This window comes from Saimiri boliviensis, chromosome 11 (genome assembly GCF_048565385.1).
Source record: "Saimiri boliviensis isolate mSaiBol1 chromosome 11, mSaiBol1.pri, whole genome shotgun sequence".
Taxonomy (NCBI): domain Eukaryota; kingdom Metazoa; phylum Chordata; class Mammalia; order Primates; family Cebidae; genus Saimiri; species Saimiri boliviensis.
This window is the reverse complement of record NC_133459.1, coordinates 9167940-9195793: the sequence shown is the minus strand read 5'-3', so window position 1 is coordinate 9195793 and position 27854 is coordinate 9167940. Positions and strand designations below refer to the sequence as shown.

General features: G+C 42.4%; 1 protein-coding gene across 15 annotated transcripts in view; it reads right to left on the bottom strand.

Moving 5' to 3' along the window:
* The window catches only part of KIF1B (kinesin family member 1B), a 183698-nt gene that overhangs the window by 127602 nt on the left and 28242 nt on the right, over positions 1 to 27854 (bottom strand). For all 15 annotated transcript variants that reach the window (XM_039473782.2, XM_039473784.2, XM_039473793.2 and 12 more), the window contains exons 3-5: positions 8691 to 8767; positions 5561 to 5740; positions 1939 to 2004 (exon numbers count right to left, since the gene is read on the bottom strand). In XM_039473782.2, coding sequence (XP_039329716.1) covers positions 1939 to 2004; positions 5561 to 5740; positions 8691 to 8767 — 323 coding nt within the window. The remainder of the gene's footprint in view (positions 1 to 1938; positions 2005 to 5560; positions 5741 to 8690; positions 8768 to 27854) is intronic.

Sequence of the window (27854 nt, the reverse complement as noted above, 5' to 3'; positions counted from 1 at the left end):
CATGCCTCAGCCACCCGAGTAGCTGGGATTACAGGTGTGCACCCCGACATCCAGCTAATTTTTTGTACTTTTAGTAGAGACAGGGTTTTGCCATGTTGGCCAGTCTGGTCTCAAACTCCTGGCCTCAAATGATCCACTTGCCTTCCAAAGAGCTGGGATTATAGCGTGAGCCACCACGCCAGGCCTCAAAACAGCTTCTTAAAGCACATACAAAACAGAGGGAATGCTTATCAAATAAATGTAATTCTATAGACTTCATGAAAGAGCCAGGGTAAACAGAGGACGGATAATTACTTTCCAAGTTTTTTTTGTTTTGTTTTGTTTTGTTTTTGAGACGGAGTCTCGCTCTCGTTACCCAGGCTGGAGTGCAATGGCGCAATCTCGGCTCACCGCAACCTCCGCCTCCCGGGTTCAGGCAATTCTCCCGCCTAAGCCTTCCGAGTAGCTGGGACTACAGGCACGCACCACCATGCCCAGCTGATTTTCTTGTATTTTTAGTAGAGACAGGGTTTCACCATGTTGACCAGCATGGTCTTGATCTCCTGACTTCGTGATCCACCCGCCTCGGCCTCCCAAAGTGCTGGGACCACAGGCTTGAGCCACCACACCCGGCCCTTTCCAAGTTTTTATTAGCAATTAAAAAAGTAGGAAGGGGAGGAGATTTGATTATATATATTTAAAACCTATGCCTGCCAAAAACCATTATTAACAATATTAGACCGGGTGCAGTGGCTCACACCTGTAATCCCAGCACTTTGGGAGGTCAAGGTGGGCAGATCATAAGGTTGAGAGATTGAGACCATCCTGGCCAACATGGTGAAACTCCGTCTCTACTAAAAAATACAAAAATTAGTGAGGCGTGGTGGCGTGCACCTACAGTCCCAGCTACTCCGGAGGCTGAGGCAGGAGAATTGCTTGAACCCAGGAGAGAGACTGCAGTGAGCCAAGATTGCGCCACTGCACTCCAGCCTGGCACCTGGCGACAGAGCAAGACTCTGTCTGAGAAAAAAAAAAAAAAAAAAAAAAAAAAATGCCATTACCTAGGAGCTGGAAACCTGTGTATCATCACTTTTTTAAAGAAAAAAAATAAAAAAAAAAAAAAGTATTAAAGGAGGAGAGTTCCCACAAATAAATCAGAAAAACATCGTGAACCCAAAATGTAAAGGCAACCCATAATTTACAAGATGGTGAACCACACTAATAATCAAAGAAATTCAAATTTAAATAAGAGAATACTTATATTATCAAATTACCAAAGATAAAAAATTGAAAATACTAAATGTTGGCAAAGGCACAATGGTGCTTGCACTCTCCTGGTATGACTGAAAACTGTTACACAGTCTTACTTTCTAAAAAGGCAACTGGCAATTCAAATGTATTATTTAAACACCAAGAAACATACAAAAGATAATAACAGAAAATAAATGCATACACTTATGAACAAAGACTTAACTGTGGTTGGGTTCAGTGGCTCACACTGTACTCCCAGTACCTTCAGAGTTAGAGGAAGGAAGACTGCTTGAGCCCAAGAGTTCAATACCAACTTGGGCAACACAGGGAAACTCTGTTTCTACCAAAAAAAATCAATTATCCAGGGGTGGTGGTGGCACACACCATAGTCCTCGCTACGAGAGGCTGAGGTAGGATCACTTAGGCCCAGAAAGTCAAGGCTGCAGTGAGCTATAATCATGCCACTGTACTCCAGGGCCTGAGCAACCAAGTGAGACCCTGTCCCCCAATGCCCACCCACCAGCAAAAAAAAAGATTAAATTATGACATGATTCATTATACCCAAAACCCAAAAATAGCCTAAAAGAACAAAACTGAAGGAATAGTTAAAGTGATCCATACCACAGTCATAATTCGGAGCCATTTAAAAGTCATGCTTGAGGGAATGTAAAACAAGGGCCTCTGGTGTCAACTCATGGCTGTACTCACCTCTACAGAGTAAGACATTTCTTCATTACAGTTGTCATTTATTTTTTCAAATAGTTCTTCACATAACTAGGGAAGCAGAATAAGAGAGGCATGAATAGAACAAATGAGAGGAGTACTAAGTTATCCACACAAGCTCAATGAATTAGCCAGACGTCCTTTCTCATTCTGTCTCAAAATATATATCATAAACACCAAGATATGATTAATACTTTGAATAAAGTCAGTCATATGCTGCATAACCATGTTTCAGTCAACAATGGATTGCATACAGGATAGTGGTCCCCATAAGATTATAAGGAAGCTGAAAAATTCCTATCACCTAGTGATAGCTTGATGATCCTGATACTGTGTAGGCCTAGACTAATAAACATGTGTCTTAGGCTGGGTGCAGTGGTCCACATCTGTAATCCCAGCACTTTGGGAGGCCGAGGTGGGCAGATCAAGAGGTCAAGAGATCGAGACCACCCTGGCCAACATGGTGAAACCCCTGCACATGGTGGCACATGCCTGTAGTCCCAGCTACTCAGGAGGCTGAGGCAGGAGAATCGCTTGAACTCCGGAGGTGGAGGTTGCAGTGAGTCAAGATTGTGACACTGCACTCCAGCCTGGGTGACAGATCAAGACTCCATCTCAAAAAATAAATAAATAAATATGTGTCTTAGTTTTAAAGAAAAAAGATTTATTTATTTATTTATTTATTTATTTATATTTAGAGCCGGGTTCTCGCTCTGTCACCCAGGCTGGAGCGCAGTGGCGCAATCTCAGCTCAATGCAACCTCCGCCTCCCGGGTTCAAGTGATTCCCCTGCCTCACCCTCCAGAGTAGCTAGGACTACAGGCGTGTGTCACCACGCCCAGCTAATTTTTGTATTTTTTGTAGAGATGGGGTTTCACCATGTTGGCCAGGATGGTCTCCATCTCTTGACCTCTTGCTCTACCTGCCTCAGCCTCCCAAAGCGCTGGGATTACAGGCTGAGCCACCGTGCATGGCCTACAATTTTTTTAAAAAAATTTAAAATGTGGTTGGGTGCAGTGGCTCACACCTGTAATCCCTGCATTTTGAGAGGCTGAGGCAAGCAGATCACAAGGTCAGAAGATCCAGAACATCTTGGCCAAAATGGCAAAACCCTGTTTCTACTAAAAATACAAAAATTAGCTGGACGTGGTGATGCGCACCTGTAGTCCCAGCTACCCTGGAGGCTGAGGGCAAGAGAATCGCTTCAATCTGGGAGGCGGAGGTTGCAGTGAACCAAGATCGTGCCACTGACTCCAGCCTGGGCAGAAAGAACAAAACTCTATCTCAAAAAAAAAAAAAAAAAAAAAATTGCTCGGGTACAATTGGTCATGCCTGTAATGTCAGCATTTTGGGAGGCAAAGGCAGGCAGATCACTTGAGGCCAGAGTTCAAAACCTGTCTAGCCAACATTGCAAAACCCATCTCTACTAAAAATACAAAAATTAGCAAGATGTAGTGGTATGTGTCTGTAGTCCCAGATACTTGGGAGGCTGAGGCACAAGAACTGATTGAACCCAGGAGGCAGAGGTTGCAGTGAGCTGAGATTGTGAGACTGCACCACTACACTCCAGCCTGGGCGACAAAGCAAGACTCTGTCTCGAGGAAAAAAGAAAAAAATTTAAAAATACAAAAAAGCTTATAGAATGAGGTTATCAAGAAAGAAAATACTTTTGTAGAGCTGTACAATGTGTTTGTGTTTATTTTTGTTTTTCTGAGACGGAGTTTCACTCTTGTTGCCCAGGCTCAAGTATAATGGCACCACTCACTGCAACCTCCATCTCCCAGGTTCAACTGATTATCCTGCCTCAGCCTCCCGAATTAAGTTGGGATTACAGGCATGTGCCACCATGCCCAGCTAATTTTTTGTATTTTTAGTAGAGACAGGGTTTCACCATGTTAGTCAGGCTAGTCTCGAACTCCTGACCTCAGGTGATTCACCCCGCCTCAGCCTCCTGAAGTGCTGGGATTGCCAGCATGAGTCACCGTGTTGGGCCTGTTTGTGTTTTAAACTAAGAGTTATCATAAAAGGCTCAGAAAGTTTAAACAATTTAAAAGCTTATAAAGTAGAAAAGTTATAATAATTTAACTAAGGTTAATTTATTAATGAAAGGAAACTGTTTTTAAAAGTAAATTTAGTGTAGCCTAAGTGTGCAGCATTTATAAAGTCTACAATGTCTTACAATGTCCTAGGCCTTCACATTCACTCACCACTCACTCATTGGCTCACCCAGAGCAACTTCCAGTCCTGCAACTCCATGGTAAGAGCCCTACACAGGTGTGCCATTTTAAGTCTTTTTTTTTTTTTTTAATCATATTGTTACTGTACTTTTCTCTGTTTAGATATGTATAGGTACAAAAATACTTACATTCTATTACAACTGCCTATAGTATTTAGTACAGTAACATGCTATACAGGTTTGTAGCCTTGGAGCAACAGGCTATACAATGTAGTCTAGGTGTGGAGTAGTTTATACCTTTCAGGGTTTGTGTAAATACACTCTATGATGTTTGTACAACGACAAAAGCACCTAATGACTAGTGATGCATTTCTTAAAATGTATCCCCATCCTTAAGAGACGCATGACTGTAAAAGGAAAATTTTAAATGCAATCTTCTCATTTAATCTTTTTTTCCTTTTCTTTTCTTTTTTTTTTGTTTTAAGTTTTTAGGTCCCAGGTGGTGGCTCATGCCTATAATCCCAGCACTTTGGGAAGTCAAGGTAGCAAGATTACTTGAGCCCAGGAGTTTGAGACCAGTCTGGGAAATGTTGTAAGACTGTCTCTACAAAAATATTTTTTAAATTATCTAGGTATGGTGGCACAGGACTATAGTCCCAGCTACTCTGGAGGCTGAGGCAGGAGGATCACTTGAACCTCGAAGGTCAAGGCCTCAGTGAGCCATGATCACACCACTGCACTCCAGCCTGGTCACCAGAGTGAGACCCTGTCTCAAATAAACAAGTAAATAACGAAGTTATTTGTAAACACTTATGTCTTTCACCGTTAAATCCTAAGTGAAACAAATAATGAAAATAAAAATAAATATCTATGTCAGAACTCTTCTTCACTCCCAAACAATAAAAGATCAAATACAATAATACTAACTGCTCTAAAAAAAGAAAGAGAATCTCAGAGTGTTTGATGTCTAAAGTAATAGTATTAAATTAGGAAAATAAAATGAAAATATCTCCAAATAAGCTATAAAAAAAAAAACAAACAAAAAACACCAGAATAATCACATTTTTGAGAGGTGATCCATACATAGAATTTGGGAAAAAATCAGATCAACAATATTCCCCAGGTGTCCCTAGGACTTAGAACTGAGCTTTAACAAGCTGGTACCACTTTTCAAACAATACAATAATATCGCCTTGGATATATGGCAAAATCATTACAAAACACTGACTTTCCCACCTTTAACAACAGACGCGTACGTGTCGGTCTTTCCCATTCAACTGTAAGTTCCTCTCAGGGAAAAGAATGGGTTAGTCACCTTTGTGCCTGACATAAAATAATCCCTACATAAACATTCACCAAATAAAAATAACTGTTAAAGCAATTAAAGACTAACAGCAATAATGAGCAGAAGACTGTTGTTTTGTTTTTTACCTGTGGAATGATGCCAGCCTGGCTTTCTTCTTGTTTACCCATCATTGTGTAAGATTTTCCAGCACCAGTCTGCCCATAGGCAAAAATACAAACATTATATCCCTCGAAGGCATGTAAGAGCATTTCCTTTCCAATGTCATTGTACACACGGTTTTGAGATGCAAAGCAGGGATCTTCAGGCTGTAAAGAGTGAAAGGAAAAATAAATGACCTTTTATTGATATTTCTTCCTATACTTACTTGATAGCTTCCATAATAAACAAAAGGGTCTGGAATCAGAACAGTCATCTAAAACTCACTTCACATTTTTTAAGCTCCCTCTACACAAATTTACTTTTCTCATTAAATACATGGACATGCACACGCGCACACACACACACACACACACTCACAAACGTAAGCACTATTAGAGTCATCCAGGTCAGCCATACTTAAAAATATCTACATAAAATTATCTGGCATAATTTCATTTCATTTTCTATAACCTTAAAAGTATCACTCTTTCATTCACAAAGCCAAGATATTCTTAAGTGGAAAATGAGAATAAAAGACCAAGGGTCAAGTTCACATATAAAATACTTCTTTGAACTCACTCCAGCTAGTAGAACTATTTCTCAATAAACACTGCTTTCAGGGAAGAGTATTTCCATTCTCCTTCTCAGTCCCTTCCCTTGACAATTAGGCTTTGTCAATAGTTAAAAAACATCTATTCCCCAGGGCTGGGCACGGTGGCTCATGCCTGTAATCCCATCACTTTGGGAGGCTGAGGCAGATAGATGACTTGAGGACAGGAGTTTGAGACCAGCCTGGCCAACAGGACAAAACCTCATCTCTACTAAAAATACAGAAAAACTAGCCAGGCGTGGTGACACAACGCCTATAATCCCAGCTACTCAGGAAGCTGAGGCAGGAGAATCGCTTGAACCAGGGAGGTGGAGATGCAGTGAGCCGAGATTGCGCCACTGTACTCCATCCTGGGCAACAGGGCGAGACTCAGTCAAAAAAAAAAAGGAAAAACAAAACCAAAAACACCTAACAAAGAGATGAATCATGCAGAAGTAAACTCCAGGAACAATCCCTAACAAGAAGAACATTTGGGGTTCCACACTGAGTAAGGATACCAGGAAGGGTCCTACTCTCCATTTTCCTAGACATTGGTAATCTTTTGTTTCCCGTGTGGATCTGCAACCTCTTTCATTCATTCATTCATTTTTGAGATAGAATCTTGCTTTGTCACCCAGGCTGGAGTACAGTGGTGCAACCTTGGTTCACTGCAACCTCCACCTCCTGGGTTCAAGCAATTCTCCTGCCCCAGCCTCCCAAGTAGCTGGGATTACAGGCACCTGCCACCACGCCCAGTTAATTTTCTTTTCTTTTTTTTTTTTTTGAGACGGAGTTTCACTCTTTGTTACCTAGGCTGGTGTTCACCGGCACAATCCTGACTCACTGCAACCTCTGCCTCTGGGGTTCAGGTGATTCTCCTGTTTCAGCTTCCTAAGTAGCTGGGATTGCAGGTGCCCACCACCATGCCTGGCTAATTTTTCTATTTTTAGTAGAGATGGGGTTTTACCATGTTGGCCAGGCTGGTCTCAAACTCCTGACCTAAGGTGATCTGCCCACCTCAGTCTCCCAAAGTGCTGGATTACAACATGAACCACTGCACCTAGCCACTAATTTTTTCCTTTTTGGTATTTTTAGTAGAAACAGGGTTTCATCTTTTAAAATGTTCAAAACTCACATTGCCTTACTACAATTAAAAAAACAATTGGGGGCCAGGCGCGGTGGCTCATGCCTATAATCCCAGCACTTTGGGAGGCTGAGATGGGCGGATCACGAGGTCAACAGATCGAGACCATCCTGGCCAACATGGTGAAACTCCGTCTCTACTAAAAATAGAAAAAAATTAGCTGGGCGCAGTGGCGTGCGCCTATAGTCCCAGCTACTCGGGAGGCTGAGGCAGGAGAATTGCTTGAACCCAGGAGGCTGAGGTTGCAGTAAGCCAGGGTCGTGCCACTGCACTCCAGCCTGGCACCTGGTGATGGAGACTCTGTCTCCAAAAAAAACAAAAACAAAAAAACAATTGGCCGGGCACAGTCACTCATGCCTATAATCTCAGCATTTTGGGAGGCTGAGGCAGGTGGAGAGGTCAGGAGTTCGAGACCAGCCTGGCCAATATGGTGAAACCCCGTCTCTACTAAAAACAGAAAAATTAGCTGGGTGCCTGTAGTCCCAGCTGGTCGGGAGGCTGAGGCAGGAGAATCGCTTAAACCCAGGAAGTAGAGGTTGCAGTGAGCCAAGATTGCCCCACTGCACTCCAGCCCGGGTGACAGAGCGAGACTGGGTCTCAAAAAAAAAAAAAAAAAAAAAATCACCAATTTCATGGTGGTCATTCCAATCTTGCTGGTCATTCCCTCAAAATTCCACTTAAAATTAACAGTACTCTAAGCAATTTTAATTTGACATTTTTAGCCAGGCATGGTGGCTCATGCCTGTAATCCCAGCACTTTGGGAGGCTGACACAGGTGGATCACTTGAGGTCACGAGTTTGAGATCAGCCTGGCCAACATGGTGAAACCCTGTCTCTACTAAAAATACAAAACTTAGCCAGGCATGCTGGCATGCACCTGTAATTCCAGCTACTTGGGAGGCTGAGGCAGGAGAATCACTTAAACCTGGGAGGCAGAGGTTGCAGTGAGCAGAGATGGTGCCACTGTACTCTGACCTGGGCAACAGAATGAAACTCCGTCTCAAAATAATAATAATAATAATTTGGCATTTCCTAAGATCAATAGACAACAATGTTGGTAATGAGGATCCTAAGATACTGATAAATAAATCCTCAAGGGATGTCTAAAATCAGTATAAATTTAGTGTAGGTTCAGCATAAATTTGGTGTAAGCTAAAATATGTTCTGTATGTATATTTACATATGTATGTGTGCATAAACTTTTCATCAGTCAAAATACTTTCTAAGAATGAAAATGCTACATTACTATATCAAAGAATGAACTTATGGTAGACAACACTTAAAAAACAAAACTTGGACCTGCTCAGCTAAGAGAAAAGACAAATTGTCAAGGAAACAGGAAAGGAGGCAGGAGCTGGCAGTGCTGAGGAATGAGGGTACTCACTGAGGTATGAGACCAGTAGGAATAGTCGAAGCTGAAGGACTTTGGAGCTTCCTTGGGATTCTTTGGGTTAATAATACCTAGAAAATAAAAATGTTTCATTTTATAAGTCACCCAATTACAAGTTCTTTAGTTAAACATGTTATTCTGTGTGTTCAAAACGCCCCAATCAGTAAATTCATACCACTAAATCTGGATAGGGCAATTGAAAATCAGTGGGCTGGGCTCAGTGGCTCATGCCTGTCATCTCAGCACTTTGGGAGTCCGAGGCAGGCAGATCACTTGAGGTCAGGAGTTCAAGATCACCCTGGGCAACACGGTGAACCCCCGTCTCTACAAAAAAATGCAAAAAAAACTATCCAAGCCTGGCGGCACACGCCTGCAATCCTAGCTACTTAGGAAGCTGAGGTGGGAGGATCGCTTGAGTCTGCAAGTTTCAAGTTGTAGTTAGCTATTATAGACCCATTGCAGTCCAGCCTATTTTGAGATCCTGTAGGAAGGAAGGAAGGAAGGAGGGAAGGAGGGAAGGAAGGAAGGAAAGGAGGGAGGAAGGGAAGAAGGGAGGGAGGGAGGAAGGGAGGAAGGGAAAAAAATAATCACAGTTTTAAGAGGTAATTTATACATGGAACTTGAAAAACCAGACCAACAGTATTAACTGTGTTAACAGTATTCAGAATAGACCCTGATATAAAGCAGATGCTCAGTAAATATTCTGTGATAACGTCTCTCCTCCCTAAGTTAGCAGCCAAAATTTGGAAATGAACCACATTACTATTTCTATTCTTTCTGGAGACAGTCTCACTCTATTCCCCAGGCTGGAGTGCAGTGGTGCGATCTCAGCTCACTGCAACCTCCACCTCCCAGGCTCAAGAAATTCTCCTGCCTCGGTCTCCTGAGTAGCTGGGATTACAGGCACCCACCACCAGGCCCAGATAATTTTTGTATTTTTAGTAGAGACAGGGTTTCCCATGTTGGCCAGGCTGGTCTCGAACACCTGACCTCAGCTGATCCACCCTTGTCGGCCTCCCAAAGTGCTGGGATTATAGGCATGAGCCACCACACCTGGCCCATATTACTGTTGCAAGGCATCTGTTAAGCATTGAAATATTGGAACACTTCGGAAACGGAGCTGGGCGCAGTGGCTCACACCATACTATAAAACCCAGCACTTGGGATGCCAAGACAGGTGGATGACTTGAGGTCAGGAGTTGGAGACCAGCCTGGTGAACATGATTAAACCCCGTCTATACTAAAAATACAAAAGTCAGCCAGGCATAGTGGTACGTGCCTGTAATCCCAGCTACTCTAGAGGCTGAGGCACGAGAATCACTTGAACCCGGGAGGCAGAATTTGCAGTTAGCCTGGGCAACAGAGTGAGACTTCATCTCAAGAAAAAAAAGAAGTGAAAATCAGAAAATTATTGAATGAATCCAACCACTATTTGAAAGAAGCTCTTTTTAAATATCCTACTTTCTACTTCAGAAAAGCATTTGGTAATGAAGCCCTCACAACAAATAATAATGTCCCTTCCTTTTTTAAATTTTTTAAAAAATTTTACAGGAGTTGCCTCCCCTCAGGATCAACTCTATTATTTCTAAAATCTACGGTTGGTAAGTTTGTAAATGTGTATGTGTGTGTATGTACGTAATGTAGTATACAGTGGAATCACAGACTAAGTTTATTTTAGAGTGTAATTAATCGTGTTTGCCAGTATTCAGAACAGACCCTGGCATAAAGTAGGCACTCAGTAAATATTGTTTTTTTATCCTCCCTAGGATAGTTTGCAGCCAAAATTTGGAAATGAACCACATTACAGCAAAATTGTTTTTTTGACTGAAATGCATGAAGTCTCACTGCCCACATTAAGAGTGATTTCTCACATCATTAATCCAGCCACATCATACTTCAGGGACTGACTATGAATGCTAAAACTTAATCTTTCTCCCTCACTCATACACACAAAGCTTTAGCTCCTCAAATTTCACATGAATCTTTATGGCATGTGGTCATGAAATCTCCTCAAAGACTGGACATCTAAACCAATCCACTCCTTTGAGGCAAGACCACATCCCAGGCTATCAGTGAGATCAGGATTAAAAAATAAATCTGTCTCGGACAGCTGCTACTCAGTACACAAATAGCAACAGTTGCTACGGTTCTTAGGATTCTCTCTCTTTCTAGATTCCACTGGGTATAGCCATGCACTTATGTTCCAACCTCAAATGCTGACAGAGTATTAATAAAGCTCACACTGTACATAATCATGTGACAAGGAGACATGGTTCTAGTAAGAACATCTCTCTACACACAAATGGTAATCCAAGCAAAGCAGTGTACTTCTCACCAAAGAGGTATTAAATACAAGATTTAAAAACAGCCAACATTCACAGAACACTTACTCTGAGCCATAAGTACTTTCTGTCTACTAATCCCCTTTTTCCCCCTGAGACGGGATCTTACTCTGCGGTCCAGACTGGAGTACAGTGATATGATCACAACTCACTACAGACTCAACCTCCTAGGCTCAAGTGATCCTCCCACCTCAGCCTCCTGTGTAGATAGGACCACAGGCTTGTACCACCACACCCAACTAATTGTTTTTTATTTTTCGTAGCGACGGGATCTCACTATTTGCCCAGGCTGGTCTCAAACTCCTGGGCTCAAGCCATACTCATGCCTCAGCTTCTCAAAGTGCTGGGATTACGGGTATGAGCCACCACACCAGACCTACTAACCTATTTGATGCTCCCAACCACTCAATGAGGCAGATGTTTCATTACCCCCATTTTACAGATAAAGAAATCATCAAGAGAGGTTAAATAACTAATTAATGGCTCCAGACCTAGCTAGTGCCAGATTCAGGATATAATTTTGGAGAGTTTGGCTCCAGAGTTCACATTGTTAGCCAAGACACCATCATTTAAATGCTTATTCCCTACATGCAGCATTGCTAAGGCTAAAGGTAGGAAGCCATTTTCATTGAGATACATGTGCACACGTACATGTAAGTGGCCACCCCACTAAAATCATACTATACGCATTGTTTAAAACTCTCTTTATGGGCAGGGAGCAGTGGCTCACGCCTGTAATCCCAGCACTTTGGGAGGCCAGCCAAGGTGGGCGGATCACCTGAGGTCAGGAGTTGGAGACCAGCCTGGCCAGCATGGTGAAACCGCATCTCTGCTAAAAATACAAAAAATTAGCCAGGCGTGATGGTGCACACCTATACTCCCAGCTACTCAGGAAGCTGAGACAAAAGAATCGCTTGAACCCAGGAGGTGGAGGTTGCAGTGAGCCAAGAGTGCATCACTGCACTTCAGCCTGGGCAACAACCGCAAAACTCTGTTTCAAAAAAATAAAAAATAAAAAACTCTGTTTATGGCCAGGCAATGGCGACTCACACATATAATCCCAGCACTTTGGGAAGCTCAGGCAGGAGAGATCCCTTGAGTCCAGGAATTTGAGACCAGCTGGGCAACATGGCGAAATCCCATCTCTCCAAAAATACAAAAGTTAGCCAGACATGGTGATGCAGGTACTCCCAGCTACTGAGGGGGCTTAGGCAGTAAGATCACCTGAGCCCAGGGAGGTCCAAGCTGCAGTGAGCCAAGTGGGAATTGAGGGCCAGGCATGGTGGCTCAGACCTGTAATCCCAGCACTGTAGAAGGCCGAGATGGGCAGATCACAAGGTCAGGAGATCGAGACCATACTGGCCAACATTGTGAAATCCCATCTCTACTAAAAATAGAAAAATTAGCTGGGTGTGGTGGTGGGCGCCTGTAATCCCAGCTACTCAGGAGGCTGTGGCAGAAGAATTGCTTGAACCAGGGAGCTGGAACTTGCAGTGAGCTGAGATGGTGCCACTGCACTCCAGCCTGGCAACAGAGCCAGACTTCATCTCGATAAATAAAGAGGAACTAAGAGGACTGTAGTTCCTAAAACATGAATGACCACACAAATTCTACCAAGAAAACGGAAATGAGTGTCATACTGTGTGAGTCAGACTCTAGGTTTCAGTAGCTCAGCAATAAGAACAATGAGACAAGGCATGCCCTTTGAGGTAATCCTCACCCTCAAAAACATGGCTATAATGAACACTTCTAGCCTCTAGAAAATTTGCTTTCAAAAAACTTTTAGGCCTCTGAACCATAAGACAGGGCCACAAAATAAATGATAAAGCTTTGTGTGTGTGTGAGAGATGGGAGTTTTGCTCATTGCCCAGGCTAGAGTGCAATGGTGGGATCTTGGCTCACTGCAATCTCCACCTCCTGGGTTCAAGCAATTGTCCTGCCTCAGCCTCCCAAGTATCTAGGATTACAGGCAAATGCCACCACACCCAGCTAATTTTGTATTTTTAGTAGAGACAGAGTTTCACCATGTTGGTCAGGCTGGTCTTCAACTCCTGACTTAAGGTGATCCACCTGCCTCAGCATCCCAAAGTGCTGGGATTACAGGGGTCAGCCACTGTGCCTGGCCAATAAAGCTTTTAAATCATATTTCACTCAGCCTTTTAGCTACCAATCCTAAAAAGAATGACTGAAAGACTACTCCAATCTTATCCCTTTGTTCTCTTTTCCTCAGTAAAAAAAGAAATAAAGAAAAACTACACTAATGAGTTAACTTCCTCAATTCACACAAAATCCTTTTCCTCTTTGTCAATATCCCTTTCTCCCAGACCTTTGAAGCTTCTGAAACTAATAGATTTTCCTAACTTACATCTTCAAAACCAAGCTGCTTTTATTTATTTTTTTTTTTAGACAGAGTCTCACTCACCTTCCCAGGCTGGAGTGCAGTAGTGTGATCTTGGCTAACTGTAACCACTGTCTCCCAAGTTCAAGCAATTCCCCCGTCTCAGCTTCCTCAGTAGCTGGGATTGTAAGCACCTGCCATCGTACCCAGCTAATTATTATTATTATTATTATTATTATTATTTATTTTTTTATTTTTTTTGAGACGGAGTCCCACTCACCTTCCCAGGATGGAGTGCAGTGGCGCAATTTCGGCTCACTGCAACCTCTGCCTCCTGGGTTCAAGCGATTCTCCTGCCTCAGCCTCCTGAGTACCTGGTACTACAGATGCTCACCACCACATCTGGCTAATTTTTATATTTTTAGTAAAGACGGGGTTTCACCATATTGGTCAGGTTGGTCTTGAACTCCTGACCTCGTGATTCGCCCACCTCAGCCTCCTAAAGTGCTGGGATGTAAGGTGTGAGCCACCGTGCCCAGACAAATTTTTGTATTTTAGTAGAGATGAGGTTTTGTCATGTTGGCCAGGCTGATCTTGCACTCCTGACCTCAGGTGATCCACCTGCCTTAGCCTCCCAAAATGCTAGGATTACAGGTGTGTGCCACTGCACCCACCCCCAAGCTGCTTTTAAAATAACTGCTTCTGGCCAGGTACAGTGGCTCATGCCTGTAATCCCAGCACTTTGGGAGGCTGAGGCAGGCCAATCACCTGAGGTACAGAGTTTGAGGCCAACCTGACCAACGTGAAGAAACCCCGTCTCCACTAAAATTACAAAAATTGGCCGGGCGTCGTGGTGCACGCCTGTAATCCCAGCTAATGGGGAGGCTGAGGCAGGAGAATCGTCTGAACCTGGGAGGCAGAGGTTGCGGTGAACCAAGATTGCACCATTGCACTCCAGTCTGGGCAACAAGACTGACACTCCGTTACAAAATGAATAAATAACTGCCTCTATCAACAACAAATGAATTTTTTCCCCCCCAGACAGTGTCTTGGTCTGTCACCCAGGCTGAAGTGCAGTGGCTTAATCATGGCTAACTACAGCCTAGAATTCCTGGGCTCAAGTGATCCTCCCTCCTCAGCCTCCCAAGTAGCTACGCCTACAGGTGTGGGCTACCATGCCGAGCCAATATTTAAATTTTTTTGAAGAGACTCGGGGCTTTGCCAGGTTGCCCACGCTGGTGTCAAACTCCTGGCTCAAGCAATCCTCCTTCCTGGGATCCCAAAGTACTTGAATTACAGGCATGAGCTACCATGCCTGGCCCAATATTCTAAACACATGAAAGAACAATTTAAAAATACTATATTTACAAAAATTAGCTGGGTGTAGTGGTGTGTGCCTATAGTCCCAACTACTTGGGAGGCTGAGGCAAGAGAATCGCTTGAACCCCGAAGGCAGAGGTTGCAGTGACCTGAGATACCATGCCACTGCACCCCAGCCTGGGCAACAGAGCAAGACTCCGTCTAAAAGAAAAAAGAAAAAAAAAATTTTAGATGTTTTGTGACCTTGGGTATTACTGCACTTTTATATCCTCTAAAATTGAGGCAATACCTAGTTTACGGAATTAAATGAAACACTTACACATATGTTAATTTTTCTTAAATAGGTATTTTAACTTGTTTTAAACTCTTGATATTCGGTAGTTATAGTAATATTCCATTTGATCGTTAAACCAAAATAAGAGGGCATGAGTTGAATTGCAGAGACCAGATGACAGAACACATCAACCACTGTAGAACATTTGGGAACTTTGGTTTCCATTTGTGTAACATAAAGACTCCCATAACAACTACATTTTGTGTACGAAATCCATGAGTCCCAGTATCTGGTGTTGCAGGGGCAGCAAGAGAGATGAGTCCATTCCTACATCAAAAGCATTATGTCAGCTGAGCATAGTCGCTCATACTTGTAATCCCAGAGCTTTGGGAGGCTGAGGTAGGAGGATCACTTGAGCCTAGGAATTTGAGGCCAGCCTGGGCAATATAGTGAGATCTTATCTCTACTAAAAACACAAAAAATTGGCCAAACATGGTAGCATGCACCTGTAGTCCCAGTTATTCAGGAAGCTGAGGAAGAAGGATCACTTGCGCCCAAGAGGTTGAAGCTACAGTGAACCACTACCGCACCACTGCACTCCATCCAGCCTGGGCAAAACGAGACCCTGTCTCAAAAAGCAAGCAAGCAAGCAAGAAAGCAAGAAAGCAAGCAAGAAAGAGAGAAAGAAAAAAAGAAAGGAAAAGAAAGAGAAAGAGAAAGAAAGGAAGGAAGGAAGGAAGGAGGGAAAGAAAGAAAGAAAGAAAGAAAGAAACAAAGAAAGAAAGAAAGAAAGAGAGAAAGAAAGAAAGAAAGAAAAAGAAAGAAAGAGAAAGAAAGAAAGAAAAGGTAAGCTAACCTAAAAAATATTTCTAGAAAACATTTTAACAGATTTTACCTATGAAGGGCCAGGCACAGTGGCTCATGCCTGTAATCCCAGTACTTTGGGAGGCTGAGGTGGGTAGATCACAAGGTCAGGAGTTCAAGACCAGCCTGGCCAACATGGTGAAACCCCGTCTCTATTAAAAATGGAAAAATCAGTTGGGCATGGTGACAGATACCTGTAATCCCAGCTACTTGAGAGGCTGAGGAAGGAGGATCTCTTGAAGCTGGGAGGCAGAGGCTGCAGTGGGCCGAGATTGCACCACTGCACTACAGCCTGGGAAACAGGGCAAGACTCCATCTTTAAAAAAAAAAAAAAAAAAAAAATTTACCCATGAAGTAGAATACCATAGAGCAGGGGTCCACACCCCTGGGCCACAGACAGGCACTGTCCATGGCCTATTAAGAAACCAGGCCATACAGCAGGCCGTGAGCAGCAGGCAAGCGAGCTGTCAGACCAGTGGTGGCATCAGAGTCTCATACCAGCACGAATCCTATTGGGTGCCGCACATGTGAGGGATCTAGGAGGCCCACTCCTTATGGGAATCTAATTAATGCCTGATGATCTGAAATGGAATGGTTTCATCCCAAAACCATCTGCCCCCATCCCCATCTATGGAAAACTTGTCTTCCACAAAACCAGTTCCTGGTGCCAAAAAGGTTGGGGACCACTGCTTTAGAGGCTTTAAAGTGATCCTACTCTAAGTATCTAATGTTACCCTAGGTCCATTTATAAGCATGTAATAAACTCTGTAAGCCTTAATTTTTAGTTTTCTTATCTGTAAAATGGGCAGCAGCATCATAATAATGGTGCCTAACTATACAGAACTGTCATTAATTCTCTTGTTTTGGCTCAAGGCCTACCATAAAGTAAATATTCAAAATATTATTTTCTTTAACAAATACTTGTATGTCTATCATGGCCCAGACCTACAGACCTAGCGAAAACAAGTCCCTGCTCACATGGAGCTTACATTCTAATGTAGGAATCAGATAATTAACTAATAGAAATAGCATAATGTTGGAAAGAAAAATAAAGCCAGGTTAGGAGATAAAAGATGACAGAGTAAGTGGTAGAAGTGGCTATTTTAGATAAGAGCAAGCAAGCTGCCACCTTGATTCAGGTTACTGAGCAGTAACCTGAATGAAGTTTAAGGAACAGCAAGATCAGCAGTGTAGCCAGGTGGGCAAATGATGACGAAATGTGAAATAAGATAGCCAGCCAGAAACCAAATTCTGTGAGGTTGTGTGGTCAAAGTAAGAATTTTTAGTTTTATTCTAAAAGTGGTAAGGACTGGGCACAGTAGTTCACACCTATAATCCCAGCACTTTGGGAGGCCTAGGCGGACATATTGCTTGAGCTCAGATACCAGCCCAGCCAACATGGCAAAACCCTGCCTCTACTAAAAATACAAAAACTAGCTGGGTGTGGTAGCACATGCCTGTAGTCCCAGCTACTCAGGAGGCTGAGGCACAAGAATCACTTGAACCTGGGAGGCAGAGGCTACAAGAGAGTCGAGATCACACCACTGCACTCCAGCCTGGGTGACAGAGCAAGACTCTGTCTCAAAAAAAATAAATAAATAAATAAATAAATAAAATTAAAACTAATTAAAATAAAAGTGATAGAAAACAAGTGAAGAATTTTAAGCAGAGGGATGACATGATCTGATTTATATATATATATATTTTTGAGATGGAGTCTCACTCTGTCACCCAGCAAGCTGGAGTGCAGTGGCACGATCTTGGCTCACTGCAATCTCCACCTCCCAGGTTCAAGCAATCTGCCTGCCTCACTTCCCGAGTACCTGGGACTACAAGCACGTGCCACCATGCCCAGCTAATTTTTTTATTTTTAGTAGAGACGGAGTTTCACCATGTTGGCCAGGCTGGTCTTGAACTCTTGACCTCATGATCTGCCTGCCTCCCAAAGTGCTGGGATTACAGGTGTGAGCCACCATGCCCAGCCCTGATTTATATTTCTAAAATATGACTGGATACTGCATGGGAACAAGGGCAAAAGCAGAGAGACAGGAGGCTATCGCAGTACTGATCTGGACTAGAGTAGAAATGGCAAAAAGTAATTGATTCAGGATATACTGTGAAGGCAAAGATGGCAAGACTTACTGATTGATTTTATGTGGCCTATGAGAAAAAGGGTAAGAATGACTCCAATATTTTTGGTCTGGGCAACTAAAAGAATTGGTAAGAATGAGGGAAGAGCCACTTTGGGTGGTCAGGAAGGGAAAAAAAACAACAGTTCTGTTTAGGACATTTTGAGTTTGATGCTTCTTTGGCCTTCAAGTAGAGTTCAGTTGGAAGCTGGGTAGAGAAGTCTAGACTTCGACAGAGAGGTCCAGGCTAGAGAAGTGAATCTGGGAGTTATCATCATCTCAATGACATTTAAGCCCCCAGAACTAGAAGAAATCACCTGGGAGCGAGGGGGTCTCTCTTCGAGAGAGAGAGAGAGAGAGAGAGAGAGAGAGAGAGAGAATCTGAAGACAAAATCCTGGTGGACTTTTAACCTAAGGAGGTAAAGAATAATCAACCTGGGAGGAAAGAAGGCAATGAGAAGAGTATAGGGCACTAAGAGTTAAGAAAATGAAATATCTGAAGTAGGGGGTCACAGTATGTTCCCTACTATTATTAGAATGATTATCATCATAACCACTTACAGGACTCTCTAGAGGAATGAGTTCAGGCTATCTCCTGATTTCCCTAATAACTTGCTCTGCTCACTCTCACCTCTGGACCTTGCCTCTTGGTTACCATGCAAATCCCATCTGGTTCAACGCTGTTTTCCTAAACCCTCCTTCATAAATCTGAAAGGCAGCCTTAGCACCTAAGACCTAAATCTATCTTTTCCCAAGTCCAAAGGAAAGATGACTGATTGTTCCTTTATCCTCTCCATACAACTTTCACACCTTTTCCCTTTTGTCTTCAAGGTTTTTATTCCTAATGATGTAGCCAACACTAATTACCTTAGGAGAGTTGGAGAAGGGCAGGACACTATAATTTCCATAAAACCTGATTTGAAGACTTTTATCCAAGATAAAACGTAAATGCCTTCAAAATGACTATCCCAACATGTTTCAAAGGTCTTAGTTTACTGAGGAACCACAAATGACTATCTTCTCTTTCTTGGAGAAGCCTTAAGTCAAGACTTAGTCTACTAAATTCCCCAATTTTACCCTTTTCCTGCCTTATTCCCAACTTTGCTACTTTAGCATAAAGATGCAGAAATAACACTTTAATTACTGAGCCCTAGAAAATAAGGCAGTCAAAACAAGATTAGTATTTAAATGCCTTTTAATTCTCCAGAATAAATTTATCTAATGTCTTAGTCTCTATGTAGTAATTAAACTGTTGTTGGCAAACTACTAAAGATATTGCCTGCAACTATAATTAACGTTTCTGTGTGGCAACACTGTGACGTTATATTAACTTTAGTAACCAAGCACGTTCAGGGCTTGTTAAAAATCCCAATGACATCTTCAGCACAATCTTCTGCTCTAAAAGCCTCCTGCAACAATTAAGAAAAATGGCACACAATAAAAATATTTTATGCACTGCTTTTATTTTAAAACCATAAACCCAAAACCCATAGGCAACTCCCTCCCCTCCTCACAATATAGGAAATATAGTAAAACCTAGTGCCATAAAGAAGATTTGAGCAAAAGATCTACAATCATAAAGTTCCTTAAATCATTTACAACAACAAATTTAGATTCCTAATTTTTATAAAACAGGCATAAATGTACTATATATGTTCACTGTTTACTCAATCCCAGAGTATTAAAAATTAAATATACGATAGCAAAATAGGAAAACAAATTACAACTCTTCAGTGTCACAGTGTGATCACACTGATATAAAACATGCTACTTAGAGTACACATTGAATAAATTCTCAACAATTCTGCTCTTCCTAAGCAAATTTTGAATGATTTTAAAGAGAGATGATTTAGAAGGCCTAGATCTCACTCAACCTAAGATGCCCAAAGACATGTAAATTGATAATTATCTGCCCCTTCCCCTGAGCTTTTTACTCATGATTTCCCTCCATCAAGAAAATAAATCAAAATAAATTTTAATTTTTTATTTTAATTAATTAATTAATTTATTTTGAGATGAAGTCTCACTCTGTCGCTCAGGCTGGAGTGCAGTGGTGCAATTTCAGCTCACTGCAACCTCAACCTCCCAGGTTCAAGCAATTATCTGCCTTAGCCTCCTGAGTAGCAGGCGCCCACCACCACACCTGGCTACCTTTTTTGTATTTTTAGTAGAGACGGGGTTCAAAACAAATTGTAATCTAACAGTTAAATTCAAATTAAGCATAGACATTCAGCATTACTGCACAGAATAGTAAAACTTAATAAGTATTTTCAGAGGTGATATGTTCTCCAACAGTAAGGGTTCTGGAGACAGACAGCCCAAGTTCATTTTCTATTTCCCTCAATTCATAGATATGTGAGCCCAGGTAAGACAGCCAATACCTCTGTCTCAATTCCTTCATCTGTGAAATGGGGAAAGAGTACCTGCCACAGAATTATTGTAAGGATTCAGTAAGATAAAATCTGCCTAATTGTCCTTGGCACAACTTAAGTGTCTGCTGTTGTTAATTACTAATTACAGTACATTTTTCCCCACTAAAATGCACTTTTTTTTTTTTAAGTGTTTTAGTAGAGATGGGGTTTCACCATGTTGGCCAACCTGGTCTTGAACTCCTGACCTTAGGGGATCCACCTGACTTGGCTTCCCAAAGTGCTGGGATTACAGGCGTGAGCCATCGTGCCCAGCCTAGGCAACTGTTTTTTGAGATGGAGTCTTGCTCTGTCACCCAGGCTAGAGTACAGTGGTACGAGCTTGGCTCCCTGCAACCTTGGCCTCCAAGATTCAAGCATTCCTCTCACCTCAGCCTCCCAAGTAGCTAGGATTACAGACATGTGCCACCAGGTCCAGGTAATTTTTTGTATTTTTAGTAGAGATGGGGTTTCACTATGTTGCCCAGTCTGGTCTCAAACTCCTGACCTCAGTGATCTGCCCTCCTCAGCCTCCCAAAGTGCTGGGATTACAGGCATGAGCCACCACCACACCTGGCCTAAAACGCAATTTTAAAAGTAAAGGTTTTTGTTTTTCCCTTTACCCATTCTGCCTCCTCAAGTTTACTCAGTTAAAGGAACTCTTCAGTCTCAGACCAGAACAATGTGGTGGGGAAAGAGCAAGTATAGTTAAATCACTTCTTCATTGTGTTCTTCATTACAGTTTTCTGGTAAGCCAAAACCAAAAGGGCTTCTCAGACATGATCTACCTTTCCCTGCCATCCCTCTCTCAGTTACAAGTCATGCATCGCATACCGAACTGTCCATCAGCAGGCTGCATACGTCAAGGTCCACATATATGAGCGGTCCCATAAGATTATATTAACAATATCACAATTTAGCCTGGGTAACAAGAGCGAAACTCCGTCTCAAAAAAAAAAAAAAAAATCACAATTTTACTATCATATTTATGCCCTTTCTATGGTTAGATATGTTTAGATACACAAATACTCTACTCACCACCACTGTGTTACAATTCCCTACAGTATTCAGTACAGTAACATGCTATTCAGGTTTGTAACCTAGGAGCAGCAGACTATACCACAGCAACTAGGTATGGAGTAGGCTACGCCCTGTAGGTTTGTGTAAGTACACACTGCTATTCGCACAACAACAAAATCACCTACCGACACATTTCTCAATGCATGACTGTATTTAGATTCCCTTCCTCAGTGCTTTCCTAACAGTCATCACACTGTTTTGATTATTTATCTCAGTCTAAGATGAGAGCAAAATCTCTCTTAAAGAGTGGTGGCTTTGACACCTAGGCTTGCTGAGTAACAAAAACCTATTTTCCTATAGGTGCTCTCAAAAACCTAACTGCATATTTCTTATTCTTATCATCTATATGTATGTTCAAGGCTTTTATCCCTACACAACAAACACAATTAAAAACAGCTTTCACCTATACAATATTCCTCGATAAACAGGTACTACCGAAAACTGAACTATGAATGCCTGCTTTGTCTAACATAGAACCAGAAGTAGCATTCCTTTCACCGTCTTGTGAACTGCATTCCAGATTTTGCTAGCTGCCATTATACCACTTCACACTTCACTAGGCAACTACCAAAAGCAATCAGCACCACAATATTGGCTAGACTTTTAAAAACAAACTCCAAAACACTTCTAGAGAGTTGCAAAAAAGGCATTTAAAAAAAACTGGGCATGGTTGCTTTCTCCTATGAGAAACCAACAAATGCACATATAAAGGTGGCACAAAGTATACTTTGGATTTTAACTAAGACAATCTCAAAGACAACAACAACATGAAAAGCAGCAAAGAAAGAGGACATTTCCACCAAGATGATTTTATCCAGTGTCTCTCTTAGCCATCGTGACGCGAAAAGTATTTATTTAGATAAAGAAGCTTAAATTATATAATGCAATAAAAAGAAACTTCAGGGCGGGCACAGTGGCTCATGCCTGTAATACCAGCACTTTGGGAGGCCAACGCAGGTGGATCACCTGAGGTCAGAAGTTCGATACCAGCCTGACCAACACGGTGAAATTCCATCTCTACTAAAAACTACAAAAATTAGCCAGGCATGGTGGCAGGTGCCTGTAATCCCAGCTACTCAGGAGGCTAAGGCAGGAGAATTGCTTGAAACCAGGAGGCAGAGGTTGCAGTGAGCTGGGATTGCATCACTGGACTCCAGCATGGGCGACAGAGCAAGACTCCATCTTTTTTTTAAAAAAAAAAAAAAAAAAAGGTTAAAAAAAAGAAATCCAAATATACAGTAGCAAAAACTCCCTCCAACTTAGGGATAGGTTCAATTATTCCTGCCTTTAAACGTATATTCCCACAGAAAATTTAGGCACTAAAACTAACCAAAGTCTTGGCACGGTGGCTCATGCATTTAATCCTAGCACTTTGGGAGGCTAAGGCAGAAGGATCCCTTAAGCCCAGGATTCAAAACCAGCCTACACAGCCTAGGCAATATAGTGAGATCCCATCTCTATGAAGAAATTAAAAACTAGCCAGGTGTGGTGGCACACACCTGTAGTCCCAGCTACTAGGGGAGGAAGGTGGGCAAATCACTTGGTCCCAGGAGGTTGAGACTGCAGTGAGCCATGATTGTCCCATTGCTTTCAGTCTGTGTAACAGGGCAAGGCCTTGTCTCACACACACACACACACACACACAAAACCACAAAAACAACTTACATAATTTTTCAAATAGTATGCTGTCTAGTATATATTATTTCATTTGATCCTCACAACCCTGAGATAGCAAGCTGGGAAGGCATTAGCAACATTTCCACTCAGTAAGTGAAGAACCTAAGGCTCAAGTGTCTGATAACAGAGGATGAATATAAATGAAATATGGTTCATAAATAGAATAGAATATTAAGTAGCTACTGAAATCATGTGCTTGAGGAGTATTTAAGAAATGAGGGCCAGGTGCAGTGGTTCACACCTATAGCATTTTAGGAGGCCAGGGTAGAACGACTAATTGGGGCCAGGAATTCAAGACCAGCTTGGGCAACAAAGTGAGACCCCTGTCTCTACCAAAAAAAAAAAAAAAAAAAAAAAAAAAGTAATAATAATACATTTTTTTATCCATAAATTATCCCTTATTAAATCAAATCCATCCAATCCATCTTTATGTTGATTTTTCACATTATTAAAAGTAACAGCTATAACACAAGAAGAAAACAATATTTAAGGTAATTTCCATGACATCTTCTAGCCATCCAACTCTATGCAATCCCCGTTCTGCACTCTGAGTGCTATTTGAGAGGCAGTTCTAGACTGCTATTTGAGACGGCAGTTCTAGATCACTATGGAATTTAAAAATGGTTCAGGCCAGGCATGGTGGCTCACTGCTATAATCCCAGCACTTTGGGAGGCCAATGTAGGCAGATTATTTGAGGTTAGGAGTTCGAGACCAGACTGGCCAACATGGTGAAACCCCGTCTCTACTAAACCTACAAAATTAGCCAGGCATGATGGCATGCACCTGTAATCCCAGCTACTTGGGAGGCTAAGGCAGGAGAATTGCTTGAACCTTGAACCTGGGAGGTAGAGGTTGCAGTGGGCCAAGATCGCACCACTGAACTCCAGCGTGGGCAACAGAGCAAGACTCCATCTCAAATATATACAAATTTCAATACCTAGGGACACCCTTGTGTTTCAACATTTGCCCTGAATATTAAAACATTAATTATACTTCCGAAAAACCGACAAAACTAGTTAATTGTGATATACCCATATTATAAAATTTCAAAAGTTGTATAGAAAAATAGCAACATTAAAATATTAGGAAATAATTTGTTCAGCAGCAGAATAAAAAAATAGTAGAAAAAGCAAACTAAAAAACAGTACATATAACCCAATTACATAAAAATCTTAGTATGTATAGGCCAGACGTGGTGGCTGACGCCTGTAATCCCAGCACTTTGGGAGGCTGAGGCGGGTGGATCACGAGGTCAACAGATCGAGACCATCCTGGTCAACATGGTGAAACCCCGTCTCTACTAAAAATACAAAAAATTAGCTGGGCATGGTGGTGCATGACCTGTAATCCCAGCTACTCAGGAGGCTGAGGCAGGAGAATTGCCTGAACCCAGGAGGCGGAGGTTGCGGTGAGCCGAGATCGTGCCACTGCACTCCAGCCTGGGTAACAAGAGCGAAACTCCGTCTCAAAAAAAAAAAACTTGACATGTGTAAAATACAAGGAAAGGATTAGAGGAATATAGATCCAGATGTTAATGATCATTCTCTCTCAGTGGTAAGGTTAGAAATAATGTTGCTTTTGTCAGTATTCATCAAAACTGAAAGACCAGCAGATCACTTGAGCCCAAGAGTTTGGGCAACATGGTTTTCTGCAGAAATACTCTCTACAAAAAACACAAAAATTAGCCAGGTGTGGTGGCACACGACTGTGTTCCCAGCTATTGGAGAGTCTGAGGTAGGAGCACTGCTTGAGCCAGGGAGGGTGAAGTTACAGTGAGCCAGGATCGCTTCACTGCACTCCAGCATGGGTGACAGAGTGAGACCCTGTCTCATAAAAAATAAAAAAATTGGCCGGGCGCGGTGGCTCAAGCCTGTAATCCCAGCACTTTGGGAGGCCGAGGCGGGTGGATCACGAGGTCGAGAGATCGAGACCATCCTGGTCAACATGGTGAAACCCCGTCTCTACTAAAAATACAAAAAAATTAGCTGGGCATGGTGGCGCGTGCCTGTAGTCCCAGCTACTCAGGAGGCTGAGACAGGAGAATTGCTTGAACCCAGGAGGCGGAGGTTGCGGTGAGCCGAGATCGTGCCATTGCACTCCAGCCTGGGTAACAAGAGCGACACTCTGTCTCCAAAAAAAAAAAATAAATAAATAAATAAATAAAAATAAATAAATAAAAGTTACAAACCCCAAAAGGCATAAGTTTTTAAAAAAAAAAAAAAAAAAAAAAACCGGCCGGGCGCGGTGGCTCAAGCCTGTAATCCCAGCACTTTGGGAGGCCGAGGCGGGTGGATCACGAGGTCGAGAGATCGAGACCAACCATGGTCAACATGGTGAAACCCCGTCTCTACTAAAAATACAAAAAATTAGCTGGGCATGGTGGTGCGTGCCTATAATCCCAGCTACTCAGGAGGCTGAGGCAGGAGAATTGCCTGAACCCAGGAGGCGGAGGTTGCGGTGAGCCGAGATCGCGCCATTGCACTCCAGCCTGGGTAACAAGAGCGAAACTCCGTCTCAAAAAAAAACAAAAACAAAAAAAAATAAAAAATAAAAAAATAAAAAAATTAAAAACCTGAAAGAAAAAAAGTACCAAAAAGATCCATCAAAACATAGTGGTACACTGCGGTTAAGGAGGTAAGAATAGAGATGACTTTTCTTTCCCACTTTCTTATTATTCACAATGTTCATAATTTATATGCATTTACATTTATTTTCATGTGGTTATAGTAATTTATACTAGAAAAAGTATATAAACTTAAACGCATTAGTTTATTCTGGGTTTTTTCTTTTTTTTTCTAATGGGGTCTGTCTCATCCAGGCTGGAGTGCATTGACACAAGCCTGGCGCACTGCAACCTTCACCTCCCAGGCTCAAGAAATCTTCCTACCTCAGCCTCCCGAGTAGCTGCAACCATAGGCACGTGCCACCATGACCAGCTAATTTTTTTGTTTTTGGTAGAGACAGGGTTTCGCCACATTGCCTAGTCTGCTCTCATACTCCTGTGCTCAAGCAATCTGTCCATCTCAGCCTCCCAAAGTGCAAAGATTACCAGCATGAGTTACCACACCTGGCCTAAATGCATTACTCACTTTTTATTTTTTTGGAGAGTTTCGCTCTTCTCACCCAGGATGGAGTGCAATGGCATAATCTCGGTTCACTGAAATCTATGCCTCCCGGATTCATGGGATTCTCCTCCCTCAGCCTCCCCAGTAGCTGGAATTACAGACGCCCACCACCACACCCAGTTAAGTTTTGTATTTTTAGTACAGATGCGGTTTTACCATGTTGCCCAGGCTGGTCTCGAAAACCTGACCTGAGGTGATCTGCCTGCCTTGGCCTCCCAAAGTGCTGGGATTACAGGCATGAGCCACCATGCCAAGCCTAAATGCATTACTTTCTAAACCAGGTGTCCCCAAACTACGGCCCGCGGGCTGCATGCGGCCCCCTGAGGCCATTTATCCGGCCCCCCACCACACTTCAGGAAGGGGCACCTCTTTCATTGGTGGTCAGTGAGAGAAGCACAGTATGTGGCGGCCCTCCAACGGTCTGAGGAACAGTGAACTGGCCCCCTGTGTAAAAAGTTTGGGGACACCTGGAAACTCTTCCTTTCCAACATTTTGCCCTTCCTCCACACCAAATTTTCTTTCTTATTTCCTGAAACAGTGTCTCACTCTATTGCCCAAGCTAGAGCACAGTGGCACAATCATGGCTCACTGCAGCCTTGACCTCCAGGGCTCAAGTGATCCTCCCACTTCAGCCTCCCTAGTAGCTGGGACTACAGGTGTGCACCAGCTAACTTTTTTGTATTTTTTGTAGAGACAGAGTTTCACCATGTTGCCCAGACAGGTCTCAAACTCCTGGACTCAAGCAATCCTGCTGCCTCAGCCTTCCAAAGTGCTGGGATTATAGGCATTGAGTCACTGCACCCAGCCCCAAATTTTCCTTTTTTTTTTTTTTTTAAGATGAAGTCTTGCTCTGTCTCCCAGGCTGGAGTGCAGTGGTGCTATCTCGGCTCACTTCAACCTCTGCCGCCTGGGTTCAAGTGATTGTCCTGCTTCAGCATCTCAAGTAGCTGGGATTACAGGTGCATGCCACCATGCCCAGCTAATATTTTTCGTATTTTTAGTAGAGATGGGGTTTTATCATCTTGGCCAGACTGGTCTTGAACTACCTGTCTCAGTTTCCCAAAGTGCCGGGATTACAGGCTTGACCCACCGCACCCAGCCCAAATTTTCAATAGTGGACATGAAATCATTCTTTATATCAGTTACGCTGCATAGCATTTGGTTTAGAAATGTACATGTGAATGAAAAAGCCTTATAAGACATATAATGTGAGCACTAAACAGGAAAAAAAAAATCAGGGCTACTTCTATTCCAACCAAGACTGGGCACCAGGGAAAAAAAATCCTGGCAAAGGAAGGTTGATAAATATATGAATGAGATTCACCAAAGGGCAAGAGACAATCTATGGGTAAAAATAAAGCAAAATATCACAGTTCAGTCACTTGACGGAGTGTACCTCATATTATAATTGAAAACTAATTTCATCTACCTCCTGTTTTGTAGTGCATTTATACAGGTTTAATGTCTCCAGATTTACACAAATAACCTAACCATAAATGTGAGTGGTTAGATCATTAACTCTGGCTCATTTCCCTTTTTACTAAGTAATTAGACATTAAGAAATGCTTCTAAAGTAGGAGAACCTTGGCATATGATGGGA